At 46.8% G+C, this 22178-nt stretch overlaps 1 protein-coding gene across 1 annotated transcript in view; it reads left to right on the top strand.

The window, feature by feature from the left end:
* Positions 1-237: 237 nt before the first annotated feature.
* Positions 238-22178, top strand: part of syt9a (synaptotagmin IXa) — a 67721-nt gene continuing 45780 nt past the window's right edge. Inside the window, exon 1 of the mRNA XM_052462459.1 lies at positions 238-944. Coding sequence (XP_052318419.1) covers positions 797-944 — 148 coding nt within the window. The 5' untranslated portion in view covers positions 238-796. The remainder of the gene's footprint in view (positions 945-22178) is intronic.

The following is a 22178-nucleotide window of genomic DNA, read 5'->3' as shown; positions in this document are numbered from 1 at the left end:
TGGCCAAAGCGATAAACAGAACAGTATAGAATATAACTGAGAAAAACAATACGAATTAATGCAGTAGCAGAAAACATGCACTTAATACTAAACAACGTGCACAGTCAACACCACTAATTAGTTCGTTCTCAGGGCCAGTTGTATGGAAAGCCAGTTGGGCGTCAGTCTTGACGTGCATTCGGATGCCAGCCCAGGGGTCTCGGCGCAAAGAGAGCATTGGGGGTTTAGTGTTGGCGGCGCAGTTAATAAGCGGAGCGCTTTGAACCGTGGAGAGTCGGGATCGCGCTCGCTCATTGCGTTGACGGTGAATTGAGCGACTGGCTGCGCGGCGCCGGTCATTCACGCATCGAGAGGACGCATGCACTTTTTCATCACCAATTGAGTGTGGTTAGCGCACCGCGCCTCATAGCCTCCTGTGAGTGGTCGGACATTCAACCTGTGGCTAAATTGTACGATAGGCTACTTTGATGGGGAAAACCCCACAATTGAATACTACACACTCGAAAAGGGATGCCCGACGTTTGGAAAGAAACAAAGGAATATGATGTTTTTTTGACCTCCTATACTTACCTGTTCCTCCTCCGCTACCCTGGTTGGTTTTTCAGACAGCCAGAGTGGTGCTGAGCTGCTGGGTGTTGGTGACTCCGCTTCGGGTGGAGTGGTGCGCTGCTACTGGGGCTTTAGTTGACTCTCTGCCGGGAGGATTAGTGTGATTGGGGCTAGTGGACTCTCTGGTGGGCGGGGTGGTGTGGTGGTGCCATAGGAGCCCCTCTATTCAGAAGGATGCTGGTGGGAAATGCCTGGCGACAGAGAGGACGAGATTTGTCAAAAAGCACTAGAACTACTGTCTGATCTGTGCTCTAAAGGGGAAGTACAGAACGAAAACTGTCTGGATTTCATTTACCATTTCCGGGACCTCGCCAGACCACGCTACACGGACTCAGGTATGCACCAGTCAATCCTATCCAATTAATCGGACCTGAGAGCAGTGTATGTGTATGCAATGCGTGTGCGCTTTTCGGTTTGAATTATACAGACGTAACTTGCTCTGAAACACTTTGATCTAAATATATTTTTTTTCACACATTAAGTTTGGAGAGAAAGGGTTCAATTTCTGCACAGAACTTGTTGCATGGAGATTAGGAGTGGGGTAATTATTTTATATAGGGTTTTGCAGGAACACATGTTTGATTAAAAAAAGAAAAGCCAGTAGGTTATATTCAACCTTGCCAATACATGTAGTGTGGGATATGCAGTGCGCACTATGGATTTGTTATATGTGCATGTATTTCTGGTACACCTGAGGTGGATGGGGTGTTGGGAGTGGGGGATGGGGACTAAAGCGAGTTTGCGGAATCTTTGGTCGCATTCATTGAAGCTTGACCTCGCGTGATACCCAATGCTATCTCATTTTTTTTGCATTGGCTCATGTGATGCAACACTCGGCCACACTAAAGTTCTCAGCGGATTCGTTTTTTAATCCCTGACCCATGAGTGCATGCATATACGTGCGAGCCAATGCAAGAGGGGGAAGCAGTGCTTATAGTGGAACGGGAATTTTGGGGAAGCTAGCACGCCGTGCGAGTGCGTCTGGAGACGAGGGAGGAGTGCATTCTTAGTAATACAGTATCACACTAACCCACGCGAGCTGTTTGTGTGTGTGTTCGTGCGTGCGTGCGTGCGAGGACGTGTTTTCCACTCTACCCACTGATCATGGGCTGCCTGTTGCAGACCTTGGTGATTACTAGAAGGTTCACAGGAGGTTTCTGGAAGGCTTAACATTTTACATATTGTGAACACTTCTGCATTTCTCACATGCCCCTGATTGATGAATTGTGGTTCGTAACCCCACCCCCATCCTTTCAGTCAAAACCTCTCTTCACTCACCCATCTCCTTGCTCCCCTCTCCCTTTTTCTTTCTCCCCTCCCCTTCCCCCTATACCCTCTCTCCTCTCCCTTCTACTTTCTGCTTACTATCTGTCCCTGCTCCTCTCCCCTATGCACCATTTCTTCTCTCTTCAGCACTATTCGCTGTGCACTCTCCCTTCTCCCCTCTGCATTGACAGCCAGGTGGAGTGTATGGTGGGGTTATTGAACTGCGATCAGAGGCAGATTCCCTTGAGTCCACAGACCCTGGTTTTATTAACATATCCAGCTGAGCCATGTCATCCTGTCCTGGATGACTGGCACCTCAATAAAACCAGAGAGAAATACAGATGAAAGAGAGAAGAGAAAAATATATAGGAAGATTGACAAGTCTTTTTGCGTTGGTCTCTGGCATTCAAAGATAATATGTGACCCAAATGGAGAGGAGTGTATGTGTGTCTGTTTCTGTGTGGAGGGTTAAAAACCAACCAAGGCTAACACATTTGCAGTGTTTGTACAGGCCAAGTGACTCCCTCACACCAGATCAGGTCAGAATGAATGTCTGCCCATACTCAATGTTAATGCCACTGTGAAGCTAACTATTTTAAATCATCTGGAGAATGAAAAATATATCTTACAATAGATCTCTCACCTTTACCAAAATAACTTCACAGACATCTGCCTGCTGTCTATACATTAATGTAGTGCTGAGCATGTTGCTAAGCACTCAGACCCATTATGCACAATGGTGTGATTCTGGGCTATATGTATAACATATGCCATGTTGAGTCCTCAGTAATAGCAACCCCGGGGAAATGAAGCTATTCTATCTTAAGCCAGATCATGGCCATACAGCGAGTGGCTGGGGGAAGAGAGTTTTCCAGCAACATGTCCCCCTGCTGTGTCACCTTGTAGACTGAGACTCCCAACTACTCTACATTGTTTCGGTGTCATTGCCACAGTATTATCAAACTGTACTTATACAGTTGAAGTTGGAAGTTTACATACACTTAGGTTGGAGTCATTAAAACTTGTTTTTCAACCACTCCACACATTTCTTGTCAAGAAACAATAGGTTTGGCAAGTCGGTTAGGACATCTACTTTGTGCATGACACAAGTAATTTTTCCAACAATTGTTTACAGACAGATTATTTCACTTATAATTCACTGTATCACAATTCCAGTGATTCAGAAGTTCACATACACTAAGTTGATTGTGCCTTTAAACAGCCTTGAAAATTCCAGAAAATGATGTCATGGCTTGAGAAGCTTCTGATAGGCTAATTTACATCATTTGAGTCAATTGGGGGTGCACCTGTGGATGTTTTTCAAGGCCTACCTTGAAAATCAGTGCCTCTTTGCTTGACATCATTGGAAGATCAAAAGAAATCAGCCAAGACCTCAGAAAAAAATTGCAATTTCCAAACGCCTGAAGGTACCATGTTCATCTGTGCAAACAATAGTACGCAAGTATAAACACCATGGGACCACGCAGCCATCATACCACTCAGGAAGGAGGCACGTTAGGTCTCCTAGAGATGAACGTACTTTGGTGCGAAAATCAATCCCAGAACAACAACAAAGAACCTTGTGAAGATGCTGGAGGAAACAGGTACAAAAGTATCTATATCCACAGTAAAACGAGTCCAATATCGACATAACCTGAAAGGCCGCTCAGCAAGGAAGAAGCCACTGCTCCAAAACTGCCATAAAAAAGCCAGACTACGGTTTGTAACTGCACATGGAGACAAAGATCGTACTTTTTGTAGAAATGTCCTCTGGTCTGATGAAACAGAAATAGAACTGTTTGGCCATAATGACCATCGTTATGTTTGGAGGATAAAGGGGGATGCTTGCATCATGAAACCTGGGGGTGGCTGCATCATGTTGTGGGGGTGCTTTGCTGCAGCAGGGACTGGTGCACTTCAGAAAATATATTGCATCATGAGGAAGGACATTTATGTGGATATATTGAAGCAACATCTCAAAACATCAGTTGAAGCTTGGTCGCAAATGGGTCTTCCACGTGGACAATAACCCCAAGCATACTTCCAAATGGGTCTTCCAAATGGACAATGACCCCAAGCATACTTCCAAATGGGTCTTCCAAATGGACAATGTCCCCAAGCATACTTCCAAATGGGTCTTCCAAATGGACAATGTCCCCAAGCATACTTCCAAATGGGTCTTCCAAATGGACAATGTCCCCAAGCATACTTCCAAATGGGTCTTCCAAATGGACAATGTCCCCAAGCATACTTCCAAATGGGTCTTCCACATGGACAATGTCCCCAAGCATACTTCCAAATGGGTCTTCCAAATGGACAATGACCCCAAGCATATTTCCAAATGAGTCTTCCACTTGGACAATGACCCCAAGCATACTTCCAAATGGGTCTTCCACATAGACAATGACCCCAAGCATACTTCCAAATGGGTCTTCCACATGGACAATGACCCCAAGCATACTTCCAAATGGGTCTTCCAAATGGACAATGACCCCAAGCATACTTCCAAATGGGTCTTCCAAATGGACAATGACCCCAAGCATACTTCCAAATGGGTCTTCCAAATGGACAAGCATACTTCCAAATGGACAATGACCCCAAGCATACTTCCACATGGGTCTTCCAAATGGACAATGACCCCAAGCATACTTCCAAATGGGTCTTCCACATGGACAATGACCCCAAGCATACTTCCAAATGGGTCTTCCAAATGGACAATGACCCCAAGCATACTTCCAAATGGGTCTTCCAAATGAACAATGACCCCAAGCATACTTCCAAATGGGTCTTCCACATGGACAATGACCCCAAGCATACTTCCAAATGGGTCTTCCAAATGGACAATGACCCCAAGCATACTTCCAAATGGGTCTTCCACAACAATGACCCCAAGTCTTCCAAATGGGTCTTCCAAATGGACAATGACCCCAAGCATACTTCCAAATGGGTCTTCCAAATGGACAAGTCTTCCAAATGGACAATGACCCCAAGCATACTTCCAAATGGGTCTTCCAAATGGACAATGACCCCAAGCATACTTCCAAATGGGTCTTCCACATGGACAATGACCCCAAGCATACTTCCAAATGGGTCTTCCAAATGGACAATGACCCCAAGCATACTTCCAAATGGGTCTTCCAAATGGACAATGACCCCAAGCATACTTCCAAATGGGTCTTCCAAATGGACAATGACCCCAAGCATACTTCCAAATGGGTCTTCCAAATGGACAATGACCCCAAATTCAAACAACCGAAATCTCATAATTAAACTATCTCAAACATACAAGTATTTTACACCATTTTAAAGATAAACTTGTTGTTAATCCCACCACCGTGTCCGATTTCAAAAAGGCTTTATGACAAAAGCACACCATCTGATTATGTTAACCTCTTCAACCTATGGGGGCGCTATGTCATTATTGGATAAAAAAACGTGCCTGTTTTAAGCGCAATATTTTGTCACGAAAAGATGCTCGACTATGCATATACAGTGCCTTGCGAAAGTATTCGGCCCCCTTGAACTTTGCGACCTTTTACCACATTTCAGATTTCAAACATAAAGATATAAAACTGTATTTTTTTTGTGAAGAATCAACAACAAGTGGGACACAATCATGAAGTGGAACAACATTTATTGGATATTTCAAACTTTTTTAACAAATCAAAAACTGAAAAATTGGGCGTGCATAATTATTCAACCCCCTTAAGTTAATACTTTGTAGTACTAATACTTTGCTGCGATTACAGCTGTAAGTCGCTTGGGGTATGTCTCTAACAGTTTTGCACATCGAGAGACAGTGTCACGAGTCCGACCGAGGGTGTTTCCCCTTCCCGGGCGGTTGGCGCTCGGCGGTCGTCGTCACCGGCCTATTAGCTGCCACTGATTGTTTTCCTCCCCCTCCTTGTATGTTTAGTGGTAGCACCTGTTCATGATTGAATCAGCTAATTAGTTTTGTCTTTATTAGGCAGCCGGCCCGCCTGGTTGTTGTGCGGGATTATTGCAGTGTAACCTTCGGCTCTGTTGTTAGAAGTACGTGTTAGTGCCTGGTCGTTACGTTTTCTGTTGTACATTCTCATTCCCTGTGTTTGGGGCCATTTACTATTGTGAGCACCCTGGGATGCGTTGGCGCTATTAAAGACGCACAGCTTTGCACTCACTGTCTCCTGCGTTTGACTCCACACACCTACGACACCTGAAGTGTTACAAAATCCCGCACCATAAATCGAATGGAGTCAGCAGGAGCAGCAGCCAACCCTCTCCCATCGATGGAGGAACGGGTTCTCCACCACACCACCATTCTCCATCGGATCGGATCCGCGATGGATCAAGTGATGGAGAGAATGGACCGATGGGAGAGGAGTGGTCTCCTCTCTCCACCTTCGGCACCCCCCGACTCCGGTCTCCCCATCACTCGACTCCAGCACCCTTCGTCTGACGCTACCGAGGGCTTATGATGGAGCGGCGGGGGTCCAGGGGTTTCTGCTTCAGCTGGAGCTATACCTGGCCACCGTTAGGCCCCCTCCCTCAGGAGCGGAGAGGGTGAGTGTCCTCATCTCCTGCCTCACGGGTCATGCTCTGGAGTGGGCGACGCAGTCTGGAATGGCCCAGACTCAGCGGGAGCACTACCCAGAGTTTTCCTGCCGCTTCCGTGCCGTATTTGATCACCCTATAGACGGCCGAGCGGTGGGAGAACGACTTTTTCATCTCAGGCAGGAGAGGAGGAGCGCCCAGGATTACGCGCTGGAGTTCCGGACCTTGGCAGCCGGATCTGGGTGGAACGACAGGGCCCTTATGGACCACTACAGGTGTGGTCTCCGAGAGGACGTCCGCCGGGAGTTAGCGTGTCGGGACACCACTCTGTCACTGGATCAGCTGATTGACATGTCCATTCGACTGGACAATCTGCTGGCTGCCCGCGGACGTTCAGAGAGGGTCCTGTGCGTTCCACCACCCGGCCCCTCCGCTCCCATTCCGATGGAGTTGGGAGGGGCTGCGCCGAGGTGCCGGAGGAGGGGGCCTTCCCTGCACCAACTGTGGTCGGAGAGGACACACGTCTGATCGGTGCTGGGGGTCCGTCTGGGAGTAGAGATGGCAGGCGGAACGCTTCTCGGTCACCCCAGGTGAGTCAGCATCAGACTCACCCAGAATCCTTGTTGGCCATATGTTTGTCTTAATCTCTTTCCTTCACTTTTTTCCCTCTTCCCAGCATAGGGCGCTAGTCGATTCAGGCGCAGCTGGGAACTTTATGGATCGCGGACTCGCCCTTAAGTTAGGGGTTCCGCTGGTGCCGATAGATTCTCCTTTCCCCGTGCACTCCCTAGATAGCCGGCCATTAGGGTCAGGGATGGTCGGGAGACCACGTCCCACTGGACATGGTGACGCAGGGGAATCATAGGGAGCGTATCAGTTTTTATTATTGATTCGCCTGCGTTTCCAGTGGTGCTGGGGACTCCCTGGCTGGCCCGGCACAATCCTAAAATTTCGTGGAGACAAGGGGTTCTCCAGGGGTGGTCAGAGGAGTGTTCTGGAAGGTGTTTGGGAGTTTCCATCGGTGCCACGTCGGTGGAGAGTCCAGACCAGGGTTCCACGGTGTGCATTCCCCGAGTATGCCGGTTTGGCAATCGCTTTCAGTAAAGTGAAAGCGACTAAATTACCACCTTATCGACCGGGAAGGGATTGTACGATAGATCTCCAGGTAGACGCTGCGCTTCCCAAGAGTCATGTGTACCCGCTGTCCCAGGAGGAGACGTTGGCAATGGAGACATATGTCACGGAGTCGCTGGGACAGGGGTACATTCGGCCCTCCATTTCACCCGTCTCCTCGAGTTTCTTTTTGTGAGGAAAAAGGAGGGAGGTTTGCGTCCGTGTATCGATTATAGAGGTCTAAACGCCATCACAGTGGGGTATAGTTACCCTCTACCTCTCATCGCTACGGCGGTGGAATCGTTCCACGGAGCGCAGTTCTTCACAAAACTGGATCTCAGGAGCGCGTATAGTCTGGTGCGTATTCGGAAGGGAGACGAGTGGAAAACCGCATTTAGTACTACATCCGGCCACTATGAGTACCTCGTCATGCCGTATGGGTTAAAGAATGCTCCAGCCGTTTTCCAATCCTTTGTAGACTTGAGATTCTCAGGGACCTGTGCGGTCAGGGGTGGTTGTTTATATCGATGACATTCTGATCTACTCGGCCACTCACACCGCGCATGTGTCTCTGGTGCGCAAAGTGCTTGGAAGACTGCTGGAGCATGACCTATACGTCAAGGCTGAGAAATGCGTGTTCTCTAAACGAGCCGTCTCTTTTCTGGGATATCGCATTTCCACCTCGGGGTGGTGATGGAGGGTGAACGCATTAGGGCCGTGCGTAATTGGCCGACTCAACCACGGTAAAGGAGGTGCAGCGGTTTTGGGTTTTGCCAACTACTACCGGAGGTTTATCCGGGGTTTTGGCCAGATAGCGGCTCCCATTACCTCACTGCTGGGGGGGGGCCCGGTGCGATTGCAGTGGTCAGCACAGGCGGACAGGGCATTCAACAAGTTGAAGGCGCTGTTCACTGAGGCGCCCGTGTTGGCGCATCCGGATCCCTCTCTAGCATTCATAGTGGAGGTGGACGCGTCCGAGGCTGGGGTGGGTGCCGTGCTATCACAGCGCTCGGGTACGCCACCAAAACTCCGCCCCTGCGCTTTCTTCTCAAGGAAGCTCAGCCCAGCGGAGCGTAACTATGATGTGGGGGACCGGGAGTTGCTAGCGGTGGTTAGAGCTCTGAAGGTGTGGAGACACTGGCTTGAGGGGCTAAGCACCCTTTTCTCATCTGGACCGACCACCAGAATCTGGAGTATATTCGGGCTGCAAGGAGACTTAACCCACGTCAGGCAAGGTGGGCCATGTTCTTCACCCGGTTCCGGTTTACTTTGTCTTATAGACCGGGCTCCCAGAACGTGAGGGCTGACGCACTGTCCCGCCTTTACGACACCGAGGATGGGTCCACCGAACCTACTCCCATCCTTCCCGCCTCTAAGCTGGTAGCCCCAGTGGTATGGGAGGTGGACTCGGACATCGAGCGGGCGTTACGGGCTGAACCCGCGCCTCCTCAGTGTCCAGCGGGGCGAAGGTACGTGCCGCTTGATGTTCGGGACAAGCTGATTCGGTGGGCTCACGTCCTACCCTCCTCGGGTCACCCTGGGGTGACGAGGACAGTGGGGAGCCTTCAGGGGAGGTATTGGTGGCCTACGTTGGTTAAGGACGTTAAGGGTTATGTCTCCTCTTGCTCAGTGTGCGCTCAGAGTAAGGCTCCTAGGCACCTTCCTAGAGGGAAGCTACAACCCCTCCCCGTTCCACAGCGGCCATGGTCACAGCTGTCCATAGATTTCCTGACCGATCTTCCGCCGTCTCAGGGGAACACCGCGGTTCTAGTGATTGTGGATCGGTTTTCTAAGTCCTGCCGTCTCCTCCCGTTGCCCGGTATCCCTACAGCCCTGCAGACTGCGGAGGCATTATTTACCCATGTCTTTCGGCACTACGGGGTGCCGGAGGACATCGTTTCTGATCGGGGCCCCCAATTCACGTCTCGGGTATGGAGAGCGTTCATGGAACGTTTGGGGTCTCTGTCAGCCTGACCTCCGGTTATCACCCCGAGAGTAATGGGCAGGTGGAGAGATTGAACCAGGAGGTGGGTAGGTTTCTGCGGTCGTATTGCCAGGATCGGCCAGGGGAGTGGGCACGATACATTCCCTGGGCTGAAATGGCTCAGAACTCACTACGCCACTCCTCTACTAACGTGTCCCCTTTTCAGTGTGTGTTGGGATACCAGCCGGTCCTGGCACCATGGCATCCGAGCCAGACCGAGGCTCCTGCGGTGGAGGAATGGGTACAGCGCTCCAAGGAGACCTGGAGGGCCGTCCAGGAGTCTCTACGACAAGCGAGTGGACGGCAGAAGAGGAGTGCTGACCGCCACCGCAGTGAGGCCCCGTGTTTGTACCGGGGACAGGGTCTGGCTCTCGACCCGAAACCTACCTCTCCGCTTGCCCTGCCGGAAGCTGGGTCCGCAGTGTGTAGGGCCCTTTAAAGTCCTGAGGAGAATAAACGAGGTGTGTTATCGATTACAACTCCCTTCCTATTATCGAATTAACCCCTCGTTTCATGTGTCTCTCCTCAGGCCGGTGGTAGCTGGTCCCCTGCAGGACAGTGAGGTACCGGAGGTCCCTCCCCCTCTGGACATCGAGGGGACCCCGGCGTACACGATCCGGGCCATTCTGGACTCAAGACGCCGGGTGAGGGGCCTGCAGTACCTCGTGGACTGGGAGGGTACGGTCCAGAGGAGAGGTGCTGGGTACCGGTGAGGGACATCTTGGATCCATCCATGTTGAGGGATTTCCATCGCCTCCATCCGGATCGCCCTGCACCTCGTCCTCCGGGGCGACCTCGAGGCCCGGCGCTGCGGGAGCCGCGCGTCAGGAGGGGGTACTGTCACGAGTCCGACCGAGGGTGTTTCCCCTTCCCGGGCGGTTGGCGCTCGGCGGTCGTCGTCACCGGCCTATTAGCTGCCACTGATTGTTTTTCCTCCCCTCCTTGTATGTTTAGTGGTAGCACCTGTTCATGATTGAATCAGCTAATTAGTTTTGTCTTTATTAGGCAGCCGGCCCGCCTGGTTGTTGTGCGGGATTATTGCAGTGTAACCTTCGGCTCTGTTGTTAGAAGTACGTGTTAGTGCCTGGTCGTTACGTTTTCTGTTGTACATTCTCATTCCCTGTGTTTGGGGCCGTTACTATTGTGAGCACCCTGGGATGCGTTGGCGCTATTAAAGACGCACAGCTTTGCACTCACTGTCTCCTGCGTTTGACTCCACACACCTACGACACCTGAAGTGTTACAGACAGCTCGAGCTCAGTGAGGTTGGATGGAGAGCATTTGTGAACAGCAGTTTTCAGTTCTTTCCACAGATTCTCGATTGGATTCAGGTCTGGACTTTGACTTGGCCATTCTAACACCTGGATATGTTTATTTTTGAACCATTCCATTGTAGATTTTGCTTTATGTTTTGGATCATTGTCTTGTTGGAAGACAAATCTCCGTACCAGTCTAAGGTCTTTTGCAGACTCCATCAGGTTTTCTTCCAGAATGGTCCTGTATTTGGCTCCATCCATCTTCCCATCAATTTTAACCATCTTCCCTGTCCCTGCTGAAGAAAAGCAGGCCCAAACCATGATGCTGCCACCACCATGTTTGACAGTGGGGATGGTGTATTCAGGGTGATGAGCTGTGTTGCTTTTACGCCAAACATAACGTTTTGCATTGTTGCCAAAAAGTTCAATTTTGGTTTCATCTGACCAGAGCACCTTCTTCTTCCACATGTTTGGTGTGTCTCCCAGGTGGCTTGTGGCAAACTTTAAACAACACTTTTTATGGATATCTTTAAGAAATGGCTTTCTTCTTGCCACTCTTCCTTAAAGGCCAGATTTGTGCAATATACGACTGATTGTTGTCCTATGGACAGAGTCTCCCACCTCAGCTGTAGATCTCTGCAGTTCATCCAGAGTGATCATGGGCCTCTTGGCTGCATCTCAGATCAGTCTTCTCCTTGTATGAGCTGAAAGTTTAGAGGGACGGCCAGGTCTTGGTAGATTTGCAGTGGTCTGATACTCCTTCCATTTCAATATTATCGCTTGCACAGTGCTCCTTGGGATGTTTAAAGCTTGGGAAATCTTTTTGTATCCAAATCCGGCTTTAAACTTCTTCACAACAGTATCTCGGACCTGCCTGGTGTGTTCCTTGTTCTTCATGATGCTCTCTGCGCTTTTAACGGACCTCTGAGACTATCACAGTGCAGGTGCATTTATACGGAGACTTGATTACACACAGGTGGATTGTATTTATCATCATTAGTCATTTAGGTGAACATTGGATCATTCAGAGATCCTCACTGAACTTCTGGAGAGTTTGCTGCACTGAAAGTAAAGGGGCTGAATAATTTTGCACGCCCAATTTTTCAGTTTTTGATTTGTTAAAAAAGTTTTAAATATCCAATAAATGTCGTTCCACTTCATGATTGTGTCCCACTTGTTGTTGATTCTTCACAAAAAATTACAGTTTTATATCTTTATGCTTGAAGCCTGAAATGTGGCAAAAGATCGCAAAGTTGAAGGGGGTCGAATACTTTCGCAAGGCACTGTAATTGGCAGCTTTGGAAAGAAAACACTCTGACGTTTCCAAAACTGCAAAGATATTATCTGTGAGTGCCCCAGAACTGATGCAACAGGCGGAATGTAACGGCGTTCTTCGTTTGCTTTTCGGGCTTCCTTGCCAACCGTGTTCCCTCGTATCGTCGGCTCCTATCTCCTGCTGCCTCTGCTCTCCTAAGTTCCTCCACCTGTTCCCATGGGAGGCGATCTCTTCCGGCCAGTATCTCCTCCCAAGTGTAACAACCTTTGCCGTGTCTTTCTCCATTCCCATTCTCATAACGTCCTCCCTTCGCTGCTCATGCTGTCGCTGCCTGTTAACACGCTGCTCGGTCCGTGTGTGGTGGGTGATTCTGTAACAGCGTTCTTCGTTTGTTGAAAGAGAGTCGGACCGAAATGCAGCGTGGTGGTTACTCATTTCTTTAATGAAAGAATAGCGATACATAAAAATAACAAATAAATACAAAAAACAACAAACGGAGCGTGAAACCTATTACAGCCTAAATAAATACAAAGTGAATACAAAATATCTAGTGAACACTACACAGAGACAGGAACAATCACCCACGAAATACAAAGCGAAACCCAGGCTACCTAAATACGGTTCCCAATCAGAGAATCACCTGACTCTGATTGAGAACCGCCTCAGGCAGCCAAGCCCATACAACACCCCTACTCAGCCGCAATCCCAATAACCACAAAACCCCAATACGAAATACAACAAAACAAACCCATGTCACACCCTGTCCTGACCAAACAATCAACGAAAACACAAAACACTAAGACCAAGGCGTGACAGAACCCCCCTAAGGTGCGGACCTCAAAAACTTAGGGAGGGTCCGGGTGGGCGTCTGTCCATGGTGGCGGTTCCGGCTCGGGACGTGGACCCCACTCCATTAAAGTCATAGTTCCTCCCCTTCGGATCTGGAAGTTTATGGTTGACTAGCAGATCTGGAAGATTCTGGTTGACTAGCAGATCTGGAAGATTCTGGTTGACTAGCAGATCTGGAAGAATCTGGTTGACTGGCAGATCTAGAAGATCATGGCTGACTGGCGGATCTAGCTGCTCTATGCAGACTGGCAGATCTGGAAGAGACTGGTTGACTGGCAGATCTGGAAGAATCTGGTTGACTGGCAAATCTAGAAGATCATGGCTGACTGGCGGATCTAGCTGCTCTATGCAGACTGACAGCTCTGGCTGCTTCAGGCAGGCTGACAGCTGTGACTGCTTCATACAGACTGACAGCTCTGGCTGCTTCATACAGACTGACAGCTCTGGCTGCTTTATGCAGACTGACAGCTCTGGCTGCCTCATACAGACTGACAGCTCTGACTGCTCCATGCAGGCTGACAGCACCCTGCAGACTGACAGCTCCTTGCAGACTGACAGCTCCTTGCAGACTGGCAGCTCTTTGCAGACTGACAGCTCTTTGGAGACTGACAGTTCTGGCTGCTTCATGCAGACTGACAGCTCTGGCTGCTTCATGCAGACTGACAGCTCTGGCTGCTTCATGCAGACTGACAGCTCTGGCTGCTTCATGCAGACTGACAGCTCAGGCTGCTCCGAACAGGCAGGAGGCTCCGGCAGCGCTGTAGAGGAGGAAGGCTCTGATAGCGCTGAACAGGCGGGAGACTCCGACAGCGCAGGAGAGGCGAGGCGCACTGTAGGCCTGATGCGTGGTGCTGGCACTGGTGATACTGGAGCGAGGACACGCACAGGAAGCCTGGTGCGGGGAGCTGCTACCGGAGGACTGGTGTGTGGAGGTGGCTCTGGATAGTCCGGACCGTGCAGGCGCACTGGAGCCCTTGGGCACCGAGCCTGCCCAACCTTACCCGGTTGAATACTCTCGGTCGCCCTGCCAGTGCGGCGAGGTGGAATAGCCCGCACTGGGCTATGTAGGCGAACCGGAGACTCCGAGTGCAAGGCTGGTGCCATGTAAGCCGGCCCAAGGAGATGCATTGGGGACCAGATGCGTAGAGCCGGCTTCATGGCATTTGGCTCAACGCTCGATCTAGCCCGGCCGATACGAGGAGCTGAAAACACCGTGCGCTCCATAGCATAACACGGTGCCTGCCCGGTCTCTCTAGCCCCCCGGTAAGCACAGGGAGTTTGCGCAGGTCTCCTACCTGGCATAGCCATACTCCCTGTAAGCCCCCCCCCCAATATTTTTTTTGGGCTGCTTTTCGGGCTTCCTTGCCAACCGTGTTCCCTCGTATCGTCAGCTCCTATCTCCTGCTGCCTCTGCTCTCCTAAGTGCCTCCATCTGTTCCCATGGGAGGCAATCTCTTCCGGCCAGTATCTCCTCCCAAGTGTAGCAACCTTTGCCGTGTCTTTCTCTTCGACTCTATTCTCCTATAGCCCCCTTCGCACTGCTCCAGCGAATCCCAGGCGGGCGCCGGCACTCTCTCTGGGTCGACCGCCCACCTGTCTATTTCTTCCCACACAGTATACTCCATACTTCTGCTGTCCATAACGTCCTCCCTTCGCTGCTCATGCTGTCGCTGCCTGTTAACACGCTGCTCGGTCCGTGTGTGGTGGGTGATTCTGTAACAGCGTTCTTCGTTTGTTGAAAGAGAGTCGGACCGAAATGCAGCGTGGTGGTTACTCATGTCTTTAATGAAAGAATAGCGATACATGAAAATAACAAATAAATACAAAAAACAACAAACGGAACGTGAAACCTATTACAGCCTATCTGGTGAACACTACACAGAGACAGGAACAATCACCCACGAAATACAAAGCGAAACCCAGGCTACCTAAATACGGTTCCCAATCAGAGAATCACCTGACTAAGATTGAGAACCGCCTCAGGCAGCCAAGCCCATACAACACCCCTACTCAGCCGCAATCCCAATAACCACAAAACCCCAATACGAAATACAACAAAACAAACCCATGTCACACCCTGGCCTGACCAAACAATCAACGAAAACACAAAACACTAAGACCAAGGCGTGACACGAAACCAAGATGAAACTTCAAACAGGAAATGAGCAGGATTTTTGACGCTCTGTTTTTCATTGTCTCCTTATATGGCTGTGAAAGCGCCACGAATTAGCCTGCCCTTTCTATCGTTTCTCCAAGTTGTCTGCAGCATTGTGACGTATTTGTAGGCAGTTCATTGGACGATTGGCCATAAGAGACTACATGTACCAGGGGTCCGCCCGGTGTACTTTGTTGAAATTGTTGCGTAATCTCCAAGCTGCTCGCGTTCATCCATGTGATTGAGACAGAGAGGAGACTTCCAGAAATGATATATCATGAAGAGATATGTGAAAAACACCTTGAGGATTGATTCTAAACAACGTTTACCATGTTTCAGTCGATATTATGGAGTTTATGTGGAAGAAAGTTTGGCTTTTGGATGAATGAATTTTCGTTTTTTTTTTGGTAGCCAAACATGACGCAGAAAACGGACCGATTTCTCCTGCACAAATAATCTTTCAGGAAAAACTGAACATTTGCTATCTAACCGAGAGTCTCCTCATTGAAAACATCCGAAGTTCTTCAAAGGTAAATGATTTATTGAATATTTTTGCAGGTTTTTGTGAAAATGTTGCCTGCTAATGCTAACGCTAAATGCTAAATGCTAGTTTGCTATGGTTGAGAAGCATATTTTTGAAAATCTGGGATGACAGTGTTGTTAACAAAAGGCTAAGCTTGAGAGCTAGCATATTGATTTCATTTCATTTGCGATTTTCATGAATAGTTAACGTTGCGTTATGGTAATGGGCTTGAGGCTGTAGTCATGATCCCGGATCCGGGTTGGCTCGACGCAAGAAGTTAAGTCAGTAACTAGTCACAGAAAAACACAGCCATTTCTCCAGCCAAAGAGAGGAGTCACAAAAAGCAGAAATATAGATCAAATTAATCACTAACATTTATATAAAAAAAATCTCAGTTTACATTGGCGCGTTAACGTTCAGTAATGTTTTGCTTCCAAAAGTCACATCAATTTACATAAATACTCATCCTAAACATTGATATAAAATATGTATGAAACTTTAGATAAACTTCTCCTTCAACCTCTGTGTCAGATTTCAAAAAAAGATTTACCAAAAAAGCACACCATGCTATAATCTGAGTACAGCGCTCAGACTAAAACAAGCCATACAGATATCCGCCATGTTGTGGAGTCAACAGAAGTCAGAAATAGCATTATAAATATTCACTTACATTTGATGATCTTCATCAGAATGCACTCCCAGGAATCCCAGTTCCACAATAAATGTTTGTTTTGTTCGATAAATACACAACGTGCAGGCCAGACGAAAAGTAAAAAAATTACATTGCAGTTCGTAGAAACATGTCAAACGATGTATAGAATCAATCTTTAGGATGTTTTTAACATAAATCTTCAATAATGTTTCAACCGGAGAATTCCTTTGTCTTGAGAAATGCAATGGAACGCAGCTACCTCTCACGGAAGCGTGCCTGAATGAGCTCATTGTCACGCCCTGACCTTAGAGAGCCATTTTATTTCTCTATTTGGTTAGGTCAGGGTGTGATTTGGGGTGGGCCTTCTATGTTGTCTATTTATTTGTTTTTGGCCGAGTATGGTTCCCAATCAGAGGCAGCTAGCTGTCTGTCGTTGTCTCTGATTGGGGATCATACTTAGGCAGCCCTTTTTCCCACTTTCTGTTGTGGGATCTTCTTTTTGTTAGTTGCTGGTTTAGTGCTACATTACTTTGTGTCGTTTATCTTTCTTGTTTTTTTGGTGTTCATTTAATAAATTCATAATGTACGTCCACCACTCTGCACCTTGGTCTCATTCCGACGACAGCCATAACACTCATGGCCTTCTGGCAGACCTCTTACTCAATCAGCTCTCATTCTCTCCTCCTTCACAGTAGAAGCCTCAAACCAGGTTCTAAAGACTATTGACATCGAGTAGAAGCCTTAGGAAGTGCAATCAGACCAATTTTACACTGTATCTTGGATAGGCAAAGAGTTGAAAAACTACAAACCTCAGATTTCCCACTTCCTGATTGGAATTTTTCTCAGGGTTTTGCCTGCCATATGAGTTATGGTATACTCACAGACATCAGTCAAACAGTTTTAGAAATGTCAGGGTGTTTTCTATCCAAATGTACTAATAATATGCATATCTTAGCTTCTGGGCCAGAGTAGCAGGCGGTTTACTCTGGGCACCTTATTCATCCAAGTTAAACATTTTAAAGGCAATTCTACCAAGTACTAATTGAGTGTATGTAAAATGTGATGAAAGAAATAAAAGCTCAAATAAATAATTCTCTCTACTATTATTCTGATATTTCACATTCTTAAAATAAAGTGGTGATCCTAACTGACCTAAGACAGTGCATTTTGACTAGGATTAAATATCAGGAATTGTGAAAGAAAATTAGTTTAAATGCATTTGGCTAAGGTGTATGTAAACTTCCGACTTCAACTGTAGATAATGCCTGTGATAGACAATGCCTATGAGGTTTTTGGTTTGTAGCAGCTCACTCATATTCACATACAGTAGCTAATTTACACTGAGTGTACAAAACATTAAGAACAGCTTCCTAATAGTAAAAATAGTAAAAAAACACGTTGTCTTGCCCATTCACTCTCTGCATGGCGTACATACACAATCCATGTCTCAATTGTCTCAAAACGTACAAATATTTTTTAAACCGGTCTCCTCCCCTTCATCTACACGTATTGAAGTGGATTTAACTAGTGACATCAATAAGGGTCATAGCTTTCACCTGGATTTACCCGGTCAGTCAAACTATGTAATGGAAATAGCAGGTGTTCCTAATGTTTTGTAAACTCAGTGCATATTGACTGCTATTGCTGCTGATGACTTATTGAGTAGAGGTGTAGGTAATGTCGATTATTACATATCAGTTTGCTATAGGGGCACACTAATTAGTGCTTCCTAACTAATCTCTCACTAATTCAACACCAAACAATCTGTAAGGCACCTTAGAGCAACACAGTAGGTCCAAGGAAGTGTTTAAATTGGCAATATCCCCCCTCTCTCTTTCTGTTGGATGTTTTTGTTAGCTATCGGGGTTATTTGAGTATTTTCAAATATACTATGAATCTAGACCTCCTCAGGCAGTACCAGGGCAATGTGCCAAGCAAACCACCACTAGGCCTCTGGATCAATGTGCTCTCAGGCTACAGGGCAGCCCATGTCAGTCTATCGCCCTCATCTCTGAGCTCAATAGCCACCGTCCAATCAGATGCCACATTGTGGTCTAAACACAGCTCACCCCTGGTGTACCATGTCTTTGGCTGGTTGTGACATGGCCTGTGGTTTCACTGATTGACTTATTGCATCAGGAATAGTGACTGATGCTATCAGTAGCTTTGTGATTCAGAGAATGGGATTTGTGTGTTGAAAGCCTCCCCCATTCATGTTCAATAGCCAACTGCAGGTCTGTGACGGTCACATGTGCTGTGTGTACAGAGGACATCAGGTGGACATATGGACAATGCTCTCCATCACTCCAGTATCTCTGCACATTATACATATTGTATTGGACCTGCATGTAGCTTACTTACTTCTTGGGTGTTCTACCTTATATAATTTTCAATACTACATTGATATTGATTACTGCATTGTTAGGTTTAGAGCTGGCAAGAAAGGCATTTCACTTGACATTAAAACTTGAAAATTGAAACATGTGTCCTACACAGATAAAGAGGAGCTTCATCACAGGTGACAGGAGTTGCATGGCATGAATTTTACAATGGCAAAATGGCCACCCTGGTTAGTGGCATTTCAATGGCATTACTGTCATGAAGCACTCAATCAACTGATACAAATAATGCAGGTAACATACAGTATATGAACACAGAGGTACATTTTCACACAGTTGGTTCTCCATATTGCAGTATTTTATGATCCTGGATCATGTTTATAACAGCTTGGAGCTTGAACGGAGGGATCAGCCCAAGAAGATTCACGATTGTTTATGACGTTTTTTGATCTTCATAATAGCCTAGAAACACAAGTTGAGATATTGTGTGTGTGGTATGTTGGTATGACATCCTCAAAGCAAGACAAGTCAGAGTGGCCTTGTCCCATTTACCACCATGTACAATGTCGACTATACACATGTTTTGATGAGGTTTTTGCAAGTGCTCTGAGAAATGCAAGAGCGGTCATGGTTCTGAAGATATTTCAGGACAGACTTCATCATTCACCTTCTTCACACTGTCACAACGTAGGCCAACTCACTGCAATATTTGAAGTGGCTCATTTAAGGGTACATTTATTTTAGACCGCTGTGGACTATAATCTATTATTTTAATCAACTGTTTGATTACTGATTGACGTGAGAGCTATCGGAACAGTATCATTCTAGACTTTGATGTGTAAAAGGAGTTATGTTATATCCCTGACATATCAGAGGGGGAAGCATGGGTGAGGTTAAGGAGGACGAGGGGGATGGTAATAGAAAGTTAGGAGACAGCAATAAGAGGAGGAAGAAGAAGGGTAGGTGGTGTGCAATACTAGGCTCATTAAGGAAGCCCCAGACAGCTTGCTTTGCCTCAACATTGTGAAGGAATATGTAATGGAAGGGGCCATGTCAAAAACAACCCCTTTGCTTTTTACTGCAATCAAAGGTGGTCAGCTGGCCTTTTACCCTGCATGTGATTTCCCTTGGTCCGCCCAGCAGATTCCACATCCATTAGTGCTGAGCGATTACTGCTTTTTGAGGTCGGTTTGGTATATGTTCTATTATTTGGGTGGAATGCTTTAACAACACAGAATAAAACAATTAATACAAGTCCCATGATGATAGTGACTGCACATGACTGCTTTTCACTTATTAACCATCATTTATGCACATTACTTTAATAAAATAATTTGGTTGTGTATAATTACATTTGTTTTATTTGATGACTTTATTATTTCATTCCAAGGCATCCTCTCATCTCTGTATAGTTGCTGCCTATGCTGTCTGACAAAATCACTATTTTAGTAGTTCTTCAAAATAAATAAGGCATACTTTTATGACTGCTGAATACCAACTATCAATCACTTTGATCGTGTATTTTCAGGTAGAGGTATCTGGCTAAGCAACAGCTGCGCTCTATATCACCTCAAGATCGCACATTCTTCTCTCTTCCGTAGCAGGAGTAAAAGAAACACAGATTGGCTAAGTAGATTCACAATGGATTATGGTCATTGTAGTTAATTACTACTGTTTATACTGAGCAAAAATATAAATGCAACATGTAAAGTCTTGGTCTCATTTTTCATGAGCTGCACAAAAAAAACGTATTTCTCTCAAATTGTGTGCACAAATTAGTTTATATCACTGTAAATGAGAATTTCTCCTTTGCCAAGATAATCCATCCACCTGACAGGTGTGGCATATCAAGAAGCTGATTAAACAGCATGATCATTAAACAGGTGGACCTTGTGCTGGGGACTATAAAAGGCCACTCTAAAATGTGCAGATTTGTCACACAACACAATGCCACAGATGTCTCAAGTTTAGAGGGAGCGTGACATTGGCATGCTGACTGCAGGAATGTCCAACAGAGAACAGATCATTTGATCCTTTAATGTTAATTTCTCTACCATATGACGCCTCCAACGTTGCTTTAGAGAATTTAGCTGTACGTCCAACCGGCCTCACCATTCTTTTTATTTTGTATTATTCTGATTGGCTGGGCCTAGCTCCCCAGTGGTTGGCCTAGCTCCCCAGTGGTTGGCCTAGCTCCCCAGTGGTTGGCCTAGCTCCCCAGTGGTTGGCCTAGCTCCCCAGTGGTTGGCCTAGCTCCCCAGTGGTTGGCCTAGCTCCCCAGTGGTTGGCCTAGCTCCCCAGTGGTTGGCCTAGCTCCCCAGTGGTTGGCCTAGCTCCCCAGTGGTTGGCCTAGCTCCCCAGTGGTTGGCCTAGCTCCCCAGTGGTTGGCCTAGCTCCATGGCTGCACCCCTCTGCCCGGTCATGTGAAATCTATAGATTGGGTGATAATGAATTTATTTCTATTGACTGATTTCTGTCTATAAACTGTAACTCAGTAAAATCTTTGACATTTTTGGATGTTGTCTTTATATTGTTGTACAGTATAGAATATTGACCTGTTGGAAACTACAACTCCATACGACATTGGACAGTTCAGGCTGGATCTGATTTGTCTTTAGAGAATTTGCGCAATTTGCGCATTGAGCTCACAGACAAAAAAAACGAACTAAATGCAATTAAAATAATTGAACCGATGTAGTTTAAAAAATGCAAAATAACCAACATTTTGATTACTCGCTCAGCACTAAAATCCATGAAACAGACCTCGCATCAGAAGCCGCAGCTCTCGACCTGAATGCTAATTCAATTTCAAGAGATTTGCCATGTTTGTAATTTTGTCTTTCCACGGCTGCACATCGTTTTTACTGTTACTGATGATTGCCAAACAGCTGTCTTCACTTTTTTCACTTTCACCCCTGTGGAGGTACAGTATGTAAAGGGTCTACGATAAGATTTCATTAAGATGTGGTCACTGAGATCCAGAGAAACATGGTATCTCACAAATCCAGACCTTGTTTAAGACCAGATAACATCCTGAGTGTTCTCTTGCATAGCCCTATCTGTGCTTCGTCATGTAGCATACATATATAATTAAACAAATAACTAAAAAAGCTTTCTCCCAGTGGATTAATTACACGAATCATAATTTCATAATTTCCTATGCCTCAGTTGATGTAAACCCACAGGGTTTCAGTAACAACGGACAAACAGGGCTGGAGAATGGGACAGCATATGGCAAAATATGGTGAACTATACAGTACAATACTGTATGGTGCAAAACAATTTACAGTTGAGTGTTTTATAAATGCCTCTAGTCAATCTGACCATTTAACACCTGTAAAGATAGTTAGGAAAAATGCACGGCCTCTGTAGGTTTGCCATTAGTAGTGATGAGTGGGGTAGTGCTGATTTGCTCTGCAGTTTGGAAGGTGTACGTTAGTTAGGTGTCATGCATTGTGTTACATTGTGTGATCCTAATCTCTGAGAGTTTGCCAAGTCCTTCAAGTTCAATGGGTGACAGCTGTGCAAACATGATGAATTCCCAATGACACTGATTCATCTCTTTGAAGATCTCTCTGGCGGAACTTCATCCTCTTCAGAAGAATTCCCAGAGAGGGAGATCT

The sequence above is a fragment of the Oncorhynchus keta genome, chromosome 14, assembly GCF_023373465.1.
Source record: "Oncorhynchus keta strain PuntledgeMale-10-30-2019 chromosome 14, Oket_V2, whole genome shotgun sequence".
NCBI lineage: Eukaryota > Metazoa > Chordata > Actinopteri > Salmoniformes > Salmonidae > Oncorhynchus > Oncorhynchus keta.
This window is presented reverse-complemented; position numbering and strand designations above follow the sequence as displayed.